At 45.9% G+C, this 21,908-nt stretch overlaps 2 protein-coding genes across 6 annotated transcripts in view; both read left to right on the top strand.

Annotated features, from left to right (window-relative positions):
* The window catches only part of DDX3X (DEAD-box helicase 3, X-linked), a 17,441-nt gene extending 14,705 nt beyond the window's left edge, over positions 1-2,736 (top strand). For both annotated transcript variants that reach the window (NM_001030800.2, XM_015301535.4), the window contains exon 17: positions 211-2,736. In NM_001030800.2, the coding sequence (NP_001025971.1) occupies positions 211-293 (83 nt within the window). In that variant the 3' untranslated portion in view covers positions 294-2,736. The remainder of the gene's footprint in view (positions 1-210) is intronic.
* NYX (nyctalopin) overlaps positions 269-21,908 on the top strand; it is a 28,197-nt gene continuing 6,557 nt past the window's right edge. For all 4 annotated transcript variants that reach the window (XM_416770.7, XM_015301703.3, XM_015301694.3 and 1 more), the window contains exon 1: positions 269-21,908. The gene's annotated coding sequence lies outside the window, so the exon portion shown is untranslated.

Here is a 21,908-nt window from a genome sequence, read left to right as displayed (position 1 = left end):
CCTTACTGGGTCTGTACTGGCGCAAGTTAGGTGTATCTGTTTGATGCAGCCTGTCTTTTTGGTTTCGTTTACATGTAGCAGAGCTTTCGGGGTGGGTTTCTTTTAATGGACAGTAGCTATCTTGTTTGTGTCCTGGGCTGTTTTCTGTTGTGAAGGTGCAAGTTACCTCTAGCAGGTTAATTAAGCATCGCTTTCTCTTGCCTTTCATAGGTGGTGGTTATGGAGGCTTCTACAACAGTGATGGATATGGAGGAAACTATAACTCCCAGGGGGTTGACTGGTGGGGCAACTGAATCTGCTTGCAGCAGATAACCTACCAAACAAGCTAATATGGAAACCACATGTAACTTAGCCAGACTATACCTTGTGTAGCTTCAAGAACTCGCAGTACATTACCAGCTGTGATTCTCCACTGAAATTTTTTTTAAGGGAGCTCAAGGTCACAAGATGGAAACAAAGGAAGAAGTAGCCCTATCTCGAAGGTGGTTTTGAAGACTCTATTGCTGTAGTCAGGATTAACTCCCCTCCCACCCATCCCCACCCAGAAACTGCATTTATAATTTTGTGACTGAGGATCATTTGTTTGTTAATGTACTGTGCCTTTAACTTTAGACAACTTTTTATTTTGATGTCCTGTTGGCTCAGTAATGCTCAAGATATCAATTGTTTAGACAAAATAAAAATTACTGAACTTGGGCTAAAATCAAACCTTGGCACACAGGTGTGATACAACTTAAACAGGAATCACTGATTCATCCATAATATTACAAAGAAAAACTTATGCGGTAGCCTGCATTAGGGCTTTTGGTATCTGCAGATTTGAAAAATAAAAACATCTTGAAGCATATCAATGCAATTAGTTTCTAATGTGGCAAAACTGTACTAAGTTAAAGTTCTGATTTGCTCACTCTATCCTGGATAGGTACTTAGAACCTGATAGCCTTTAATAAGCCATTCCAGTCATGATGAGATGATGTATGGATACATGCATACATTAAAAGCACTGTTTTTGAAGTTAATGCAAGTAAATACAGCAATTCCTTTTTCAATATTTAGGCAGATCATTAATGTGAGCTAGCCAAACGTGGGCAGAATATTACAGGGAACGTTTAAAGGTCTGATAACTTGAAATAGTTTTTAGGAGAATTCATCTATTTAGACTTTTTAAAAATGCCTGCCATATGAAATTGAAATGGTAGAATGGCTGACCATGGCAGTGATTGGTCCTCCTTAAGGGCCTGACTGAATTTTTGGTCTAATAACGCATGCTAGTGTTGATGTTTTTTGGTCAAGAGGGTATGAACAGGAAGAATTATGCAGCAGGCTTTATTTTAATGCAGATTCACATTACTCTGTTCAAGCTGCGTGGAGATGTTAAACTGGCTTACTGTAGACTTTGTAAAATGGCTCCAGAAGAGTAACAAACAAACCTGAGATCACAGAGGTTGGAAATGTACATAAACTGCACAAGGTTTCAATTCTGCTATTAAAGTGCAGTTTTAGTCAGTTTTAGTTGCATAGGTTTCCATTGTATTTATAGTCTGTTTATGCTAAATCTGGCCAAAGATAAGTATTGTCCACCAGAAAAACGCCTAAGCCACTTGGAATTTCTGTGCTAACTTTGTGGCCAGAGCAGTTAACAACTCTAATCTACAGTGGCGTAGGAAAGAGGCAAAAATCTCCTAAAGTGCAATAGATTTTTTCAAGTGTATTGTGCCTTGTTCTAAAACTTTTATTAAGTAGGTGCACTTGACAGTATTGAGGTCATTTGTTATGGTGCTATTTCAAGTCTAGGTTTAGGCCCTTGTACATTTTGCCCATAACTTTTTACAAAATACTTCTTTTATTGCACATTCAGAGAATTTTATATATGTCTTGTGTGCGTGTCTTTAACTTCCAATCTTATTTTGTCTCTTGGAGATTGAACGCAGCTTGTTTAAGGAGAAGGAAATAGATTCTAAAACTTATTTGGGACCATGGGAATGATAGCTGGGAAGAAAACTATTTGCACACGACAGATTTCTAGATACTTTTTGCTGCTAGTTTTGTGTAATATTTATTGAACATTTTTGACAAATATTTATTTTTGTAAGCCTAAAAGTGATTCTTTGAAAGTTTAAAGAAACTTGACCAAAAGACAGTACAAAAACACTGGCACTTGAATGTTGAATGTCACCGTATGCGTGAAATTATATATTTCGGGGTAGTGTGAGCTTTTAATGTTTAAGTCATATTAAACTCTTAAGTCAAATTAAGCAGACCCGGCATTGGCAGTATAGCCATAACTTTCTGATAGTAAAACAAAAATTGGCAACTTAAAATTAAACATGCCAAGGTTTTGATACACTTGTCTTAAGATATTAATGAAACACTTCGAAACACTGATGTGAAGTGTCCAGATTCTCAGATGTTTGTTGCGTGAGTTTTGTTTAGTTGTGTGTTTTTTTTTTCAGTGAATGTCTGGCACATTGCAATCCTCAAACATGTGGTTATCTTTGTTGTATTGGCGTAATCAGTGACTTGTGCATTTTAGCAAGTTTTATCAGCCAGCAATACTTTCAGTTCAGTTACAAGGATTCAAAACAATATGCAAGAATGGATTTAAACTTGCTGAATGTGAAAATTGAATTTCAAGTCACTGTAGGTTTAGAATTGCTTATTGTATTAGTTTAGATGCTAGCACTGCATGTGCTGTGCATATTCTTGATTTTATTAAAATAAAAAAGTTGAACTGCATAGTCTATTCATTTGTGAAGCGTCACTCTTCTGGTTTATGAGATGTAGCTCGAGCAGTCTCATCCACATGCAAATCTGGAAGCAGGTGAATATAGTGTGGTACACATCAGCGTGCTTATCAAATGGGAGCTGAACCCAGCGTTACTGCTGTGGTAGTAAGCATAGAATTATCTGTACCTAGCAGTGTTGGGTTCTTGTTTGAGTCTTCTAAAGTTGAAGTGGGTGTAGGACAGATCAGATTTCCTCCCCCTCCCTTAGGGGGTTAACAAGTTCAGCTGTAATGAATGAAATTTGATTGAAGTTCATACACAGGCTTCAGTTCTACAGGCTTCAGTTCTTCAGCCTTAGGAATTCAGATGTCATCTTGTGGTTTTGCTGCATCTTAGTGGAGATAGCTTGTTGAGGGTGTCACCTGTTGCTGGTTGTTTGGTAGCCTTGTTTGAGAATAAGAGTGCAGTTGTGTGGGAAAGCTGCAGTATGTACTGGGTCACAGTTGGAGGGTGGTAGATTGTCCATCCTTCCTCCACAGAGTCACTGCCCTTATAAGATAGCAGAACCAGACCTGTGCTTGTAGTTCTGCCTTAGCTTAAGAAAATTAAAGCGTAGCATTATGAGCTATGGATAGGCTGGAGTGAGCTTGGGTGCTGGGATAGATAACCAGGGGGAGGCAGTGAAAGGAATAGATTCACTTGTTCAAGTTTGTATTCATCTACTGTAGAAACAATTCTAAATGCTATACTGAAATGACTTAAGTGGGTTGCTGCTGAGAAAGAAGAGAGTGAAAGTAAATCTGCTACAGATCCATGGTGTGGGTTGAAGACTGGTCCCTCAATTAGTAAAGGTGTGATGTGTACCTGTAGTCCTGTTTCCATAAATGCCCATCTGCAAGTCTTCCTTGCCTTGTGAAACCTCTACCGCTCAGTAGAGCATATGTGCTTTGAAGTATTGGAGTACTGTGGAGGAGATAGCTATGTTTACCTGCATTGCTTCCTTGTGGCTCGCTGTTTTGAACACACTGAGTGTGGACCACACTAAATTTACCTGCTTTAGGCTTGCACTAATTACCAACTTCATCCTGCAGGGCTTTGTGTTGTCATGCTATGTCCCTGGATGTGCAGCATGCACTTGCCTTCCAAAAGCTCTAACCTGGCAGTTATTTCTCCCCTTGTTTTATTATTAGTCATAGGAATTTCATACCATAGTTGGGACATGATTGATTGAAGCATAGTGTAGTTGGAGATGATGCATAGGGCTTGCAAGTTGAGCCTCCAGCATAGAGGTTTGTGTTCACTGAGGTTGAGGCTTGTTCAAAGTGAAGGTTACTGCAGGCAGTACAGGCATGGCAGAATTCATTTGGGTGACTGAAGAGCACAGTGGAGCAGAGCAGCCTTTAGGCCAGACATGCATAAGCAATGCTCTGGACCATGGAACATACAAATTAGTGGTAATGGTTTCTGTAAAGTAGGGGGAAGTCTGATGTGTAAGAACTGAAGTTTCCTGTTTTTGACAGAACTATTCAAAAGTTCAATACAAGTCTAGAAGTGAAGAAAGCAATTCCCCTCAAGCGGTATGAGGCTGAAACTAGACATTTGGGAAATGGCAGGTATGAGTGTTAGGATGCTGATAAGCTTGGAACATCTTCCCACAGAGGTGGGAAAGTGTGCATTACTAGTTCTTGGTGTAGTAGGCCCTGTAGTTTTGATGCTTTCGTGTGATAACTGGAAAAGAGGATTGGTGGTGGAGTTTAAGTAGAGGGGAGCTGTGAAATTAAATTGTGAGAGTTACTCATCTGAGCATCCTTGAGTGAGGTTTCTGTAGTTGTGGAGAAGGTGGGTTTAGTCTAATGTCATACTGTGGAGCTTTATAAAGTGGGAGAGCAGAGGGGTTAGTAGAGGACTTTTTGAGGACTAGAGGATTAGTTTCATTAGGTGCTAGTGTGAGAAATAGGCGACAACTATGTACAGGAAAGACTCAAGCAGTATACAGCTGAGGATCTCATGGCCAGCAAAAGTTGCACTGTATACCTCATTAAAATTGTGTGTCTGTAGCCTGCTGAGTTTGTGAATCTTCCCATCAAGTGCAGTGTTTGCTGTTGCTCATATTGGTCAGTGTGTTCATAAAAATAACCTGTGGCTATTTACTGCAGTTTTGAATTACAAAGCTTGAGTGTTAGCTCATCCTTTGGAGGAGGAGAACAAATGAGAAGGCTGTAGTTCTGCTATTCCGTTGTAAGCTTGTCCACTTGAGTGAACCTGTTGTATGATCACGCGAGTCAACTCACAGGACAATTGTAACTGAATTATTTCTGAGGGAAAGGTTGCCAAGGCTATAGAGATGACAAAGTAATGCATGAAACACCTGTCGGGAAACATATCGGATCTCTGGCTCTACCAGCCTCCTAGTTGTTTGCTTTTGTTGAAGCGAGCATCATCCACAGCGCTGCTCATATGTAAGCACTCATGTAAGTAGTCCTCAAGAAAGACATTGTAAAAAGTCTGCAGAAATGTTATGAAATAAGGAGCCACTACGTGGGAGTGGAGGGGCAGGCACTGATCTCTGGTGACCGATGATAAGACCAAAGGAATGGCATGGAGCTGCAGCAGGAGGGTCAGAGTGGAGGGTGTTTGGGAAAGGTTCTTCACCAGAGGGTGGCGGGCATAGCCTCAAGAGCTGGAGTTCAAGGAGTGTTTGGAGAGCGATCTCAAATGTAGGGTTTGAATCTTGAGTGGTCCTTTGTGGAGCCTGGAGCTGGCTTTGATCGTTGTGGAGTCTCTTCTAACCGTTCTGTGATTCTAGCTGGAGTAACTTGCTGACTGTTCACAAGGCAGACCTGGAGCAGAGCCGAGGTCAGGAAAAGTCTGAACGATGGCAGGCTTTGTCCACTTCGTTTACTTCATCTACCAGAATCTGGTAGTTCTGAAGAGAGAACGTTGGTTCGTTCTTAATGTTATTTAGGGAAGGTGCGGAAACTCTGTCAGCGGTATGGATCTCTGTAAGCCTTGGCGATCTGTTTAGGATAAGGTTGGAAGGAAATTGTATCGTGTACTTAATTGTAAGAGGCACTGTTCCTCTGCAAATAAGCAATTGAAATCCTGCTCTAAACTTCGCGTTTTGCCAAGAACAGATCCGCTATTAATCCTGCCATTTCAGTGGAGGTTTACCACGTGTATCATCTGAATTTGTTAGCAGAGAAATATTGCTGCTAAATGAATTACATTGTTCAGATGTTCAAACAGCGCGTTCAGAGCACAGAGTACACCGGGCTGAATCTGATTAATAACTCATACCGGTTTCGGTACAGTGACAGTGGCAACGAATGTGGTATGAATGAAAACTTTGTTCTCCTTGCTGTTCTGTACAAGCAAAGGGCCGGGGATACTGATTTCTTAGGGAAGGCTTAAGTACAATCTGTTGGCATTCTGTAATTCGTATTCATACACTGAATATATTCAGTACAGAAACTGCAAGTGTTATATCTGAGTATCAGAGCTTTTTCAGGAGTGAGGGGGCTCATCTGATTTCCTTGAGTAGGTGTCTCAGTGGGGCAGAAGTAGTAGTGATAAACCTCAGGAGAGAGCAGTGAGAATAAAGGTTAGACGAAGGCCCAAGGCAGCTGACAACTTTTTTGAGCTGCACAGCTGATCCTTGGTTACCTGGGGTCAATCACATCATCATGCTGCAACTGTTCTTGTGTCTTGTTCATCTGAACAATGTAAGATGTGAACTTCTCCAGGCATGGACTGCAGCAGCCCATCCCCTCTCATCTGCCAGCTTAGCTGGGACTTCTAATTTCAACTCAGAGAGCGTGGGACTCTTTGCTGTATTTTTTGTGATGCTACAATAAGAAAAATTGATTTCTGACAGCATTTCTTAGTTATTTTATTTCTAGTTCAATTGCTATTCCTTACTTTGTTTTCTATCTCCTTTTTGTTTGCAAATTCTTCTTGCTCTCTATACAGTGCTTCTCATGATACTTGGCATCTCAGTTGTTCACCTGATTGAAAGCATTTCTTATGAAGTAAGGGAACCAGACGTTTAGGAAGGGCTATTTACAAAGAAGGAATGGCCAGAAACTGTGTGGGCAAACAGTTGTGATCAAAGTACCACCTGTGTGCTAAGCTTAGTCAGAGATGAGATTCAAGTCATGGGAAATGTTCTCTGAATGAGTGCAAATCACTTCTAAGGAGAGACTAGCTCATGGAAAGAGAGTACTTATTGATCTTTTCCAGCTCTCTTTATTTTTGTGTATGAAGAAGATAAGGATTCTCTGGTAGAAACAGCTGTATATACTTAGGCCTTCAATTGCGCAAGTCTAAGAGTATAATGGGAATGTGTAGTTGAAAGGTTGCTTGAGTCTTCCACCTTCATTCACAAAGGATACATCCTTTCCTCCCTCTCTGTTTAACAGCTGAGAAATCTGCTAATTAGACTGCTGTGGAATTGCAACATACTTTATGGACGAAATGGAGTAATTCCCAAAGGGACTCCGGTATGTGCCTGCTTCACAGGGATAAATGATAGCCCCACCCAGCTGCTGGTGTTCTGTGCTGCTTCTCACATGTTTCAGCATGCTTTGAGAAAAGGAGGTCATTGTTAGCAGGAAACAGACCCGAAGCAGCCTAGCAAGAGGCCAGCGCTGCAGTCAGAAATAGAACCCAGAAGCCCCAAATGTCATTGCTCTCTTCTGAGAATGACCCCACGGTGCTCTTGTGCAAACAGCAACTTCCCTTCATAGTAACCTGGGGAACTGGGAGCAGCATGGGGCACTCTGCCTTAGCATGGGAACTAGCAGGCTGCAGCTATAGCTCTTTCCTTCAAAGTGTAGTTATTTCTTTAGTAGCGGCTTCCTGGGAATCAAAGTTCTCCATGCAAGACAAGTTTTATGTGATCTTTAAGGTTTTAGGAGGTGCCTGCTGCTGGTCTGGTCTTCAGTTTAACACCAGGGTGGTGCAGCCTTGCTTGAGATGATAGGTCCCTTGCTGTAAAGCTCTGAGTGGTTCTGAAAGGAGATAATCATGAACTTGAGATGTGTGTGGCAGGAACCGCTTGTGAAATGGAGTGTATGGCAAACAGGTATACAGGTATTGGACTAGAGAGATTATCGCATTACAAAGGAGAAATGAAGTAAAGATCTTACCCATGTCCTGGGCTCGCAGAATGGCTCCAAGAGGAATGATCTCCAGATAGAGATCCTTGGGAGTCAACCCTTAAATGGGGCCTAGGAGGGGGGCAGCCAGGCTCCACTCCTTCCGGTCACTGAGGTGAAATTGTGTTCACTTGTGCCCCTGCAGCTGACTCAGCGCCCGCCTCAGGTGGTCAATCAGAGGCTCAGGCCGTGATTCAGCAGTTCCCATACATGGAGGCAGATTTCACAGTAAATACTGCAGTACAAGACAGCACTCCCATGACTTGTAGCACTTAATGAGTTGTACTCTGCAGCGCTGCTAAATTTTCTGGCATGGGCCATGCTACAGGATTGTGACTGCTTGTGGACAAGGCTGTGGGTACCATATGCAGGTTCACCCCCAACTTCATGTTCAGTTCCTTCAGCTACTGGCACTGGACTGAAGGGAAACACATCATCTCCTCTAAGAGGAGAGTAGATGAAAAGTTGTTAATAATTACACAGATACCATAGAATGTGCTTAGAGCTGAGGAACGCGTTTCCATGTGGATGATTTAATTGGAGATCTGTATTTCTGTGTGGCGTAGAATCTTCTGGCTCCCCTGGTTGTTGAGTGTTTTTTTTCTGCTATCAATCACCTGATGCTTTGTGATGAAGGATTAATTCTGTGCTAGCTCTTACCTCCACCAGCTTTAGATGGGCTGTTATGTTGCTAACCATGAAGTCAGGGACCACGAGCTATTTATTGCTGCATATTTGTGCCACTTGTCCTGCTGTCTTAAATGCACTGTTTTCCTTCAGTCTTCCTACTAAGCTCAAAAACCTCTACCTCCGTCTGAGACCCAAAGATCTGCCCTCATCCTTCTGAACCAGGAAAAGCCCTTTTTATCCTGAACTCTTAGCCACCATTTGCAACCTCATTGTGGTTTGAATATTTTCAGACCTACTTCCTCAGAAGTCAGAAACTTTATACCGTTGTTATCCTTCAAGTTCCTGCTCCCAGAGGCCTATTTCTTCTGTACATCATGCTGCCCCAAAAAGGCTCTTCCACAGTTGTGAAGGGCTTCTTTTGGGTACAGGCCGTAGCTGCTCTGCTCTTCTGGGTGGCTAATCCATGCCTCCGAATGAGGAGTTGGCAGGGCTGCTCGGGCAGGACCTTGTAAGTAATAGGTTCTGAGTTACAGGACGATTGCTGCTCAAGGTTTTTCTCTGCAAGATTATTACTTCAGGTTATTTAAACAGCTCCTGAAGGCCCTAGAGCTCTTTTAGCCCAGAGCAGTAGCTGGTAGAACTGTAATGGATAAGGCTATAAAGTTTGTACACAGTCCTCAGAAGCAGCTTTATGAACTAAGCATATGACTTAGCAGTTCAGGAGATGTAATATTTTTAGTATTATAAAAATACCAGAATGCAATGACTGAATAACCTCCAAAATGAGGAAGAAGGGAGTTTATGTATGTGTGATAGGTTTAATTTTCTTTATCGGAGCATGCTGTATTTTTTTAAGTTAGACCTGGGTTGGATGTAGTTTTCCTTTTCTTGAGGGATCTTTCAACTTGAACATTTTTCTCCCATACCAGTACAAAGCATACGATCTAAACAAGTGGCATCTTTGGGTTGTTTGATAACTTCAGGCTCTCTTTAATGCTTCTCACTTTATTAAGAAATCACATTTAAATGGCTTTCCTTTCTAAATCCAATTCTCAAAATATACTGTTTGTAAAGAATGCCATTGGTTGACATTTTGGCAGTTCTGAGCCACTTTTCACAGTGGTGATGTCTTACAAATGTTGTTTTTTTTTTCCCCGAGAACCAATGCTTTTTAACAGCCAGGAAACAGTTTGGCTGAAGACTTTCTGACCAGCTCTATAACCATTTCGTTTGATTTTGTATGTTCATTTTGCAAAGTTGCCACCGATATATGAAAGCACGGCCTCAGCAGCCAACGTGTTCAGCAAACGGGTTATAAAGAACAGCCAGGTTATAGCCCCAAGCTGCTGTCAAAAAATTGCTGTTGGGTTTTTGAGAACAAAAGAAGACTTTTAAACTACATGTTGTGTTTTTGTGTGCTATACAGAGCTGATTCTGGTCAGGCCTTAGCTAGTGTTATACTATCTTGGTTAATCCTCTAGCAAATGACTTTCCAAGCATGGAGGAGACAGGCCAGGCACCATTTCCAAAGCATCCTAGCTCTTGGTGTACCTTTGCTGCTGTTTTCTTGAAAGGAAGTTTTCCTCCTGATGCCACCCGTGAAGGAAGCTGAGCATAGCACCTCTGGAAGCACCGTTTCTGCTTTCATGTTCCCATGGGGCAGCTGCGACCAGTCCTTCCACCGTTGCTCATAGGGCTGAGTTAAGTAAGGGACAGCATTTTTTAAGCCTTGAAGGCAGCAGATGATTGGTAGTACCACTGTTATTTGCTACTGTAGATGAGGCTTCTACTGAGTCTGCCACAGAGGGGGGAACTTGTCCTGAAAAACAGGGCAGCTCAACCTTGCTGCAGTAAGGCCTTGTTCGCTGGTGTCAGTAGCAAAGCAGGAATAGGATTAAAGCTTGGGCTCTTCCTGCTTTAAGGATGGGGGAGGAACCATGACACTTTCTCACTTCAGAACAGTCTGGGTTTCCTTCCTGGCACAGGGGTGATTTAGCCATTTAACTTGTGGTGCCTGGTGTTACCCATCATCCCTGTTCCTCCTGAAGGTCAGATTGGTGTTCCCTCATATGAGGAGAAGAGAAGGCATCTGGATATGGGATGACACCTTCCATCCTGCTCGATTTAACCTTTATTGCTGCCCTCGGAGGTCTTGAGCAGATGGTCCTTTTTTTTTTTTTTTGCCCCTCTTTTCTCCCAGTGGAAAGCTCCTGCCATCTCACTGTTCTGCTGAAATCACAGAGAGGTCTTTGAAGTGCTGATCTGGACTGAGTATGGAAGAGAAAACAACAGCATCTAAAATGAAGATGTAGGTGGGTTTGATTTCTGTTCCTATATAGTGTGTCACCAGTGACTTGACCAGTGACTGCTCAAGTATATCAGGTAGCTTGCTTTTTTTAGATATCAAACTGGAAGAGAAGCAGATGGGGAATAAGGGAACAGTGAGATTGTTAATTTAACCCAATACCTCTTCATCCAGTTCAAAAAGCCAGGTGTTTTGTGACTGTGCTGTTTTGATTGAAGATGCCGTTCTTCAAGAGCTAGAAACCCTCACTCTGTGCAACTCAGTATAAGTCCTAGATACAGACCTGTGCTTACTTGTATGGACAGGCCTGTTGGTAAAGGTATTTGCAGAAACTTAAAGGCAAGCTGTGTGTGCAGGAGGACTGGGAAGCATTTTCCTTCTGGGCACTTGGCTTGGGCAGCACCTGCTCCTCTGTAGAGAAATCCCCCCCATCCCACCCAGGGCCACAGTAGTGTTTTGTTCAGCTGCTGCTCTGTGAGCTAAGTTTTTGGTCTTCTACAGCTTGCACATGGGAGAGGGTTTGTACAGCACACACACTATTGGTTTTGGAACTTGGAGAGTGTCAGGGAGTTTCCTAGTCTCTGTAACTGGGGATAATGCAGTTTGCCTTGGACAAGGCTTTAATGTGTTCAAAAACAACCTTTCATCTGTTCCAGCATTCATGTTTTTGTGTATGATCATGTGTCATGTGTATTATGGGCTGCTCGTGTTCCTGTGTATTTGATGGAATGAAGTAAGGTCACAGGAAACTTGAGGCTTCAGCATGCACAGAGCTACACAAGTCCCAGCGTCCAGGCTTCTTTCATCTGCTTCACTGTCTCCCTTACCTTGTTCCCAGTTTTAACAACCACAAGGCTCCTGCCTAAACTCTTCCAGGCCATCTTTCCCCCTGTCCCATCTTACCATGGGTATGCCGAGTTTCCATCGTTTACTTACCTCTCCCCAATTGGGACAGTCCTAGTGGTGTTACAGTGCCTCTAGCAAGGAGCTGTGAGGCATCAGGAAATCTGTGTGGCACTCAGGAAAATGCTGGTGCTCTGCAGCCTCGTGTAGCATCCGATGGAGCAGTGTCTTATTGCAAGTGCTGTACAAATACATAGGATTGCTCATGAGAGTATGGGGCTTAACTCCATAATTCATGCTAATTGATGCTAATAAGAGAGCTGCTTAGGGAGGACTCTGCATAGTACTCTGCTAACTCTGCCTTTCCTCTGATCTCCTGGAAGGCATCACCTGTAGGCTCTGAGAGGGCGATTGGCAAACCGTAGTCGGGGGTGCTCCAGACCTCAGCTGGTGAAATTAATGGCTGGGGGACATAAATATAAGCAAGTGGTGTTGCATGCTTTGCTGTAGGAAATTCCAGGATTATCTGTGTTTTAAACCTCCTCCACCCACAGAATCCAGCTGTGAGAACCCTGCGATCTGAACCTTCTCCCTCCGAGCTGCTGTGCCAAAATAGAAACAGGCTTTTTCCTGGTCAAGCTTTGTCCTGAGATGATCTCTCAGTTTGTGAATGTGCTCTGACTTGGCAAAAATACAGCCATTTAAAATATGCAGCCTGACAGCTGTGACACTGTGCACACTACGGTCTGGTGACTGACCGGAGGAGTAACAAATGCCCTCTGCAGAGCAATGCGGTCAGCACTGGAGTCAGTCCTGGCAGTGCCGGCCCTGCTAGTTTACAAACCCAGCACCCCTCCTCTCCTGCAGCTGAGGCACAAAACTGTGGCTTTGGCAGTGAGTTAAGGAGGGTGGGAGATGTGAGGTCATAAAATCAGCCGGTGACCTGGAATGCACTGGTGTTTGCATTGCAGCCTTTGATGTGCATGGCTAAAACAGGGTACCAGGGGCAGAATGCTCCAGTGACCTTCCAGGGCTGTCAGCTTCAGATTTGATTGTCTTTTCTATTTGCAGGTAAAGAACCAAATATTTGGGCTGCAAAGGTGTGTAAGCAATTTGCCAAAAAAAAAAACCAAACCCACCACATTTGTATAAATCTCCATTCAGTTGTTTTCTTAGTGGAAAAGAAAGGCCAGCCCTTCCACAAAGCCCATGGCAGTGCATTCATGACGGTCTAAGTTAGATGAATAAAGGCGTTTGGAGGATCGATTCCTGCAAGTTGCAGTCACTGCTGTGCCGCCAGTTTAAGCCCACATCCAGCACTACAAGCGAGTATGCTGGGATGGTTGGAACGATGTCCCTTCCCTTGTTTAGGGATGTTTACTTATCCTTTCACAAGGACGCATACGTCCCAAGCAACAGCACTGAGTTTTCCAGACTTAGCAGTGGATCCAAGCTGGTAGGAAAGCAGAAAACCCAGTCATTTCTTTTGGTTACCTTATGAGATATAAGGGAGCGCTGAAGTGTTTCTTTTTCTTCCAAATGAGGAACGTCAGCTAGGCCTTTCTCATCTCTCCTAAGAATATGGCGTGGGAGGTCTCAGAAGTACAAAATTGCTTTTCCTTAATCAAAAAGACAGGAGCCCTGGTGCTTTAATAGAGACATATTTTCTTCCCAGCAGTTCTCAAACATTTGTGCTACATTTAATTCGATGATGGAGGAGTTTTAAAGGGGATGAATAAATCGTTCCTCTGTGTTAATTGAGTGACACGCAGATGATGTATCCTCTGGCAGGGATCTGGTAGGTCTTTCAGGAAAAAAGAAACAACTATTAAAAGCAGACTCAATTTACTGCGTTTAAACAACGGAAGTGGAAAACATGCCTTACGTACATAAATGTTCCTGTCAGAGAGAAAAACGTAAAATGGGCATGAGGGCTCTTCAGCTAGATTGGGCCAATTCATTCAGTTACCGGGGGTAACTTGGAAGATGTTGAAGTGTGAGGAGGAGGAGGAGGGCTGGTGCAACACAAGGCTGTCATGTGGGTGCAGCGGGGCTGAAGCTGCCGCCTTGCAGGGCAGGAGTGGGTTAAAGCTGGGGTAGGTCATGGCACAGCTCGCTCTTTCTGAATTACGAATGCCACGCTCAGGGTATGCTTCTGCTTTGCTATGTTAATGGCTTCAGTGCGCAGTAGCTTGTGCGTGTCTTAACCAGGCACTTGTATGTCCTACATACGTCAGTCGGCAGGCAGTGACAATGCACAGATGGATTGCAACCCTCGCACCCACTTGAAGAAGCTTTGCAGCATTTAAAGCCAGAGGTACATCACTGCATACTCCAAACTTGACCCTAAAGAGATGCAGTTTGTACTCAAAAAAGACACACACAGCTCATATTTGCTCTATGTTTAAATCAAGCTCATGGTGTATTACCATGCAAACATTACAACCTGTATTTCCAGCAGAGTCACTCAGCTCTCATGTGTAGATGCTGTCAAGTCAGGGAGAAGGAAAATCAAGTATACCAAAAATAAAGAAAACAATATTCTCACACATGCTGCAGCTGCATCACATCTTGTTTATTACGTGCAGCTCCTCCCACCCCAATAATGACATGCTCTGAAGGTTTCAGAGTGGAAAGCTCAGCAGCTGCCGATGCAAAATGACAGCTGTAAAGCCATTATGATTTATACCGCCTCCACATCAAGTCTGCGGGCTTTGTTTACGAACGGCAGGGCTGTTTGTGCAAGGCTGTGCCCCATTTGGCGTATGGGAAATCTGGTGGTGCAATGATGTATTCAGCTGTGTTGGGAAATAAAGAGGCATTCTAAAGACTTAAGGCGCTAAGTGCTCCTTGTGTGCTGCTGCATTTCATTTATAACATATCCAGGCCCGGCTCTGATTGGCTATAAACAAACTCTCAATGAAAAATAAAAGCGCAGACTGCCTGGGAGAATGTCTTCCAGATTTCTCATACAGACTTCATTAGCAAAGCTAGGCCTAATGAGTGCACAGCAGGCTTTACATTACACCCTGCGGATACCGGGGCAGGACTTTGATATTTACAGTATCAGTACCAATATTTACACGTAGGCCATAGGCTGGAACGATAGGAAGCTCAAGACTTGCCATAAGAGCTGGGGTGGGGGTATCGTTTAGAAAGGGAAGATAAGCAAAGTTATTCCTACCAAGAAAGTGGGAATTCAGAGCTGTGTGGGCTGAGTTTTGTCCTCACTTGGCTTGGGGGAATTATGTGATTTTATTCTATGACTCACAGTTGTTTCTACAGCATTTGCGTCACCCAAAGAAGTTGAATCTGCATAAGACCCAGCGTGTTCCAGGAGGGAATATTTTGTTCCGTAACGTGAACTCGTGAGCACAGACTGGCAGCTTTCTTGTTTTGCTTCTTTCTTGTTGTTATCAGTCGGGCACAAGCAGCAGAATTTCTCAGAGCCTTCAGATTGTGTTATCACAGGAAAGCAAATGCGGCGTCAGGGAAAATCCTAGCACTGGGAGATTCATTTGCGATTCAGCGAGAGTGAATTTCTCTTACTGAGAGCCATAAGCCTCTGGTGTGCCTCCCTTGGACTCTGTTCACATGTGGAAAAACACAGCGCCGCATTAGTTAGGTAACTGAACTGCTTTCCTCAGTTCCACCCGGATTCGGCCTTATTTCACTTTCAGAGCCTCTCCCATTATAAGTCATCCCATCATAAGGTGCCACAAGTTAGTCACTGCCCTGGAGTGCTTGGGGTTTTTCCACCCAGGAGAGTTGCTGTGGGGTTTGGCACACAGAGGAAAGGGATGTCAGAACTGAAAGGTGAGCTCAGGCATTGGTTTGGAGGTACAGCAAATCCAAATTTAGGGCTCTTCGGGCCGGACCGCGAGGACTACAGCCCTGTGGTGCAAAGTGCTGACCCAGCCCTGGCTCGCTCTGCTTGTTGAGACGTGTTCGAGTGTTTCTGAGAAGTTATATTTATGCTGGCAGGCTGTACGGCAGTCAGGTGGTGTCTATCCACGTGGCTCTGCTTTTCTGCAAGGCTGGATCGCGTTGCTTTTCCTGCAGCTGGCACAGAGCTGTCAGACAAGTATGATGTTGACATAAACACTGTGCCAGCTAATTTGACAGAAATGAGCTGGCGTGACCCGGAGCCTTGCAGATGGGGTTACATTAAGGGCCGTGGGGAGTGCCTCAACCCCCCGCCCATGGCTTGGGAGCAAGCAGTGCCTCAGATGTAGCTGAAATCCCAAGCAAAACGAGGCTTTTCTTGCACCAAGCACCTCATACAAGATGGAGAGTGTGAGTGACACTCACCTCTCACCCCACCTCTTTGCTGGAGAGTGTTTGGGCTGGCACCGGACTTTGCCTCTTGTTCATCATTTGTTGCTGCTTGGCACTGATTTGAGGGCGTCATCACCCTGTGTGCCCCTTAAGGTAAAGGAAACTTCCTTCTCTCCCACCATTTTGGCTTTTGCTTTCCACTCGGTCAGGATTTGCCAAGGCCAGGTCCTGAGGCCCAGCGTAAGGCGCAGGCATCTCAGAGTGTATCCTGGCAGGAGCTGCATTAATCCCCCGCTCTCCCTCTCTTGTGTCCAAAGGAGAGGGAAACGCAGCCGATGCAATTACCAGCTCATTAACCAAATCCCATCACAACCGGTCACTCTGCGCATTCTTGGTGATTTAATTCCCCCATTTAATTAATTCCTCCCCTAGACGCGATTAGCTCACATTAGAGACTAATTACCTGTTAATTTTCAATTTGATAGTCAGTGCTCTTCCAGGCTCTGGCTAAGCTTCCTTGGTCATGCTGGATTTGCTCAGAAGCAGCCACTTACTCCTCTGGATCCGGGTTCCTGCTGACCTTGCTGTCTCCTACACCACACGCAGGCCGACCGCAGCCCCACCATGATGGCAGTGCCCGCTGACACCGGGGAATCCTGAGGCCACTGACCCTTCCCATCACTGCTGGGCTCTTCCCACCTGCCCAAGAGCGACCCAAGGGATGTGAGAACCCAAACTGGATAACATTTACAGTGCACAGCTTTGACCTTCTGCCCCACTGGTGCCCAAAGCCTGTGGGCTTTGATTTTTTTTATCTGCTTGTGTGTTTGTCAGGGGCCCTGGGGATGTGCGTGCAGCCAAGGGCTGGCTGCAAGGGCTCTTGGTGCATGGGGAGCTTTTCTTGCCATCTGCTCTCTGCTCCCGAGACTTCTGCATTTTATCCACGGGATGGTTCGGTACAAAATGCAGAAGCTGAACAGGAAGCAGAAGGCAGTGCTTCCTCCCCACCTCTCCCACCTCTCCCCCCAGATGTGTTTGCAGAACTGCTTTCTCAGTGTGTTTCTGCCACGTGGAGGCCTCCTGGCCTCATTTGTGATCTGTGCAGCACAGTGTCATGGTTTGGACAGGAGGGGGTGACAGTCCTCTTCTGATCCACGCCAGCATGCAGCATCTGCTGTCAGGGCACTCCTTCATGGGCTGTGTGTGGGTTTGCCTCCCCCCACACAGCAGAAAGCAAAACCTCAGGCCTGCTGCTGCCCAGGCGAGCACTCACAAACCCCTACAGCTGTTCCAGGAAAGCAACCCAGCTCTGACGGACAGCCTGGCCCTGCAGTTTACTCTGGAACACAGAGCCCTGGGCAGCTTGAGGCGTAATGTCTGGATGGCACTTAGGTTGAACTAGGCCCCAAAAGCTGTCAGCTGGGGCTTCAGACAACGCCCTGTAGACATAGGCTGACCCTGCTGTGCCTTGCACAGCGGGCATGATCTAGGGGATGCCTCAGCCCTTCAGATGGAGGCCTGCAGGCAGCGCAGATAGATTTCCTCCCCCACTTTCCTATCCCACGCTCGTGAGCCCATTGCTCTGACAGCACTGTGTGCAGAGTGCTGTTCCCAGATGCACCCAGGCAGCTGCTGGCAGTGCTCGCTGCGTAGCAAGAAGGGTGAGGAAGTGTTTTGGGTGCCCTGCAGGGTGGAGGGATGTGTGGCTGGAGCTGTGCACTGGGGACATGCCAGAGGTGAGCAGGAAAGGTGTGCTGCCACCTGCCAGGTGGGCAAGGGGACAAACAATGAGCTTAGGAGATGTGTGGCAACATGAGAGATTGATTAAATGGCTTTCGTAGATGTGTGGTATGAGGTGGTCCAAGGTGACAAGCCAGGAAAAGGAGCATGTTCCCCCCTAGAATCATAGAATTGAGTTGGAAGGGACCCTTAAAGGCCATCTAGTCCAACTCCCCTGCAATGAACAGGGATGCCTGCAGCTACATCAGGTTGCTCAGAGCCCCGTCCAGCCTGACTTTGGATGTCTCCACGGACAGGGCATTCACCACCTCTCTGGGCAACCTGTGCCATTGCCCCATCTGCAAAAAATGTTCTTCCTTATTTCCAATCTAAATCTCCCTTCTTTGAGTTTGAAACCACATCCCCTTGTCCTGTCACAACTGATCCTGCAAACGTGTCTGTCCCCTACTGTTTCCTCCACCCATCTGTGCCATAGAAGCTGAGGCAAGAAGATAATGGCTTTTGGTGGCCTTTGGTCGTCCTTCAATCTGCCATTCTTCTTTTTGGACACTGTGGGGCGTGAGGGTGAAGGTAGGCACAGCCCTGTGTAATTAGAAACAGTGCTACTTCCCCATCCCACACCTGCACATGCTGAATGTGCATCACCAACACAGCTTCTTGGAGGAGAAGTGTGAAAGCTCTGACGAAATCAAAAGGAACTAAGAGCCATAGTAAGATATTCTGGGTAGAACTTTTTTTTTTTTTTTTGAGAGCTGACATGTCTTGCAGAGCCCCAGTGTGATTTATTTTTAATGCTGCATGTTTAGCCCTCCTTCACCTTTCCTACAGCTCAGCTTGAGCACTGTTGAGGTTGTTCTGCAACCCCAACCTTCCCCTGCCTTGTACATGTGTTTACCTCATTTGTTTTCTGCTTCCCACTATACACACACAGCATATGTTCTCAGTTATAACTCAAACCAGGCATGCTAGCTCAAGCAACTTGTTGTCACACACTTGTTGCTAGAGCGCAGCCATTGCTAGCACAGTTTCTCCCCACTCTTATCAGGATCAAGCAAACTCGATGCAACGTTCACAGCCTCAGTGGGTAGTTTGGTTCAACCTAGAAAGGGTGAAGTGATTGACAAGCTGCAGCTTTGCTGCTGTTGAGCTCGTGGGAGTTGAGCTGTCTTTTTGCCAGTTGCTAGGCTGGAGACCTGGCACTGATCTCATCCAAGAGTGCAGCACTCGTTGCACCGGCATTGCTTCCTTCGTCACTGTTGGCTTGGTGGCCGTTGTGCCTCTTCTCACATTTGGGCACATTTGGGTTGCCCGAGTTTGTTTGTCCCTTGGGCAGGGCCCATGCTTTCCTGGTGATTGTACACACAGAGCTTCCTCCTGCCTGGCCCCTTTGCTAGGAGGGGTGGAAGGCATGTGCATAGCTGCTTGTGTTGAAACCTGTTAGCTGGAGGGAGGGCTCAGGCACAACAAACAGCCTTTAATAGGCTCTCCTGCTGTGTTTTCAGCAAAGTCGTTGATGTGGGCCTGACTATTCAGTGAATAAATGCATTTCCATCTTGATTATGTGCTTGTGAAAGCACAGTAAGTTCATTTAATGAATCTTCCAGATCATCTGTAAGAATAAACTGCTCTAAACTTTCTGATCGTTATGTTTTTGAAGTATCTATTCTGTGCCAGGAGGAGAAGGTGGTGCAGTTCCTGTCCTGCCGATGGGGGATGTGAATGACCAGGAGGCAAATAACCTGTCTGGTGAGACCTGGCAGGGCTGTTGGCTTGAACAACCTATGACATGCTGTTGGTTTGCTGTAGAGAGGCCATTTCAAAAGATATTTGCATGGCTGTGGAAGCGACTCTATTGACTGACTCATCAGCTGCGAGGGAACTGTGCCGCATTTCCATCAGATAACAAGGAAATGAAAGTAGCCTTTGCCAGCAGCCTATGGAAAGCACAGTGTGAGAAGGTGAGCAGGACAAGGCAGCTCTGGGCTTGTTCCACTGGACAGAAGTGACCCCATGTCTGCTGGTGGGACATGCGAACAGCAACTGCTTGAAGGCAGAAGTGAGAGCTGGAGGAAGATGAGGTGGCTCAGCCCCAGTTCAGGTTTCACCAGCAGCCATTCGACCCCAAAGTTAAACCTAGAGTGTTTTGTTCCCTTTCAGATGACACTTGTGCTGCTGGCTCTGCACTTTCAGGTCTCTGCTCGTGCTGCAAGGTTTGGCTGTGGTGCAGGACTGGGCTCTTAGACCCAGGTCTGAGAGCTGGTACCCACCCTGACCCTCTCCTCCTGCTGTTTCACAGGCTTTGCTTCTTGGCCCTCCTGGTGCAGAAGGACGATAGGAAAATCTGCTGTTCTGGCAGCATCCAGGATTTTCTGGGATGTGCTGGCACATAACTGGGCTGATGTTTCCCAGAGCTCTTGTAACTTCAATGGGAGGCAGCCTCATATGCAGATGGAGAAATTGTCCCTGTTAAGACCAGTTCAGAAGTGAAAAAAACTTATTTTTCACCTAGATCAGTTTCACTGTGACAGCTCATGCCTGGGCAGCATCCACTGCTGATGTGGGAATGCAAGCAGGGGTGCAAGGACCTGCAATGTGGAAGCCCAGGCCATCACAGTGAATGTGAGGCCTAGTAATGGGCAGTGCTTTGGTCTATAATGCTCTGCCAGGGAGATTCCAGGGCTTGGAGGGTGCTGTGTGCACCCAGCAGTGAAGTGTGGACATTGTCAGAGGCTGCTGGAGGGAACGAGAGGCCAGAAAGCCCACCCAGTGCTAAGCATCTGCAGCACTCCCAGCCTCGAGCACTCATCAGCCCTGAGTCACACTGACAAATGTCAAGGTGTGGTTTAAAGCCTGGGATGGGTTTGGTTTTTTTTTTTTTTTAATAAAACCCAAACACAAGTTTCTTTTATCTGCCGCTTAGAATTTCAGCTTTTCTACATAAGAGGACTGCAACTTCTTCCCACTGAACCACTTTCTCACGTTGCCATCTCATTTTGGCCCCAGGGGCGATCAGAACACGAAGCTGGAGTTGCGGGGGCTGGCAGAAGAGCTCAGTGTTCCCGCAACCTTCTCCCCGAGGTGCCTGCAGAGTGAAGCTCCCCAGCCAGCTGGCTGCCCACAGATGGGTATTTCCCAGAAAAGGTGACCTCAGTGCCCCCCGACAGCCTCCCCACTGTGCCTGTGCCGAGGCATCTTCTCAGCGCTGTGGTTGAGAGGGGACCGCAGGCAGACTCGTGCGAGTGGGTAGCACAGGGCTGAGCCCTGCTGGAGGCAGCTTCTGCAGCACCGCCGTCGGGGTTGGGGCTGCTGACATCGCAACAGGCACATCCTGCCTCCATCGCCCCCAAATGTGGCTGCTGGAGCGAAGCTTTCCTGCTGCCTCGAGCATAAATTCATCAGGTATTCCATTTCCTAAGGGGGAGAAAAAAGAAAAGAAGCAGAATAATTCACTTAGAAATAAAGCGTAGAGCCATTTTCCCTTTGACACGGTGAGTGCAATTACCTGAGGCATGGAGGGCTGAGATAACTCGCTCATTCAGCTCCTTCTCTCCACAGAGACCATCATCATTCTGTCAGAAAAGGCTTTAAAAAGCAATTCACGTCCCGAATGCAGAGTCTCCCCATACTGGACCCGTCCTTGTGATTTCCACGCAGCAGCTGTGGCAGCAGGAGCAAAACTGTCTAAATTTAGACAGTGCAGTGCTCATTATTTTGAGGGCCATACCCACCACACAAGCTCCCTGTGTTTGCAGTCACTTTTCCCAGAGCTGCTGTCATCTCCTCGTCCTTTAGGAGCAAAGCTTATTGGCATCCTATTTGAAAAGCTCAATTAACTGCAGCCATAAGCCTGTGCTTGTCCTCAAATATAATCATGTTTAGGCTGCGCCCTCTGCCCCCGCCTCCTCAGCCATTATCTAATGGGCAGCGGAGTAATGGCTTTCCGTAATGCTGTTTGAATAGCAGCAGTTCAGTTCTGGGCTTAATTTTTTTATGGTGGGTTGGCAGGGAGAGAAAGCACCGGTTTGGATTGCCTGCAATCCCTGTTCTGCTTTTGGAGCTTTAGGGGACGGACATGTTCTTCCATCTCCACTAATCTCCCTCTGATATCGAGGATTTTCCTGCCATTAAATGATAGCTCGTGAGAAAAAAAAATGCCAACTTCCCAGAGGCAGAATGCAGCTAATGGCATTCCTGTGAGCAGGAGGGAGAGCACAGCCACTGCCCGGCCAG

The sequence above is a fragment of the Gallus gallus genome, chromosome 1, assembly GCF_016699485.2.
Source record: "Gallus gallus isolate bGalGal1 chromosome 1, bGalGal1.mat.broiler.GRCg7b, whole genome shotgun sequence".
Classification (NCBI taxonomy): Eukaryota; Metazoa; Chordata; class Aves; order Galliformes; family Phasianidae; genus Gallus; species Gallus gallus.
This window is presented reverse-complemented; position numbering and strand designations above follow the sequence as displayed.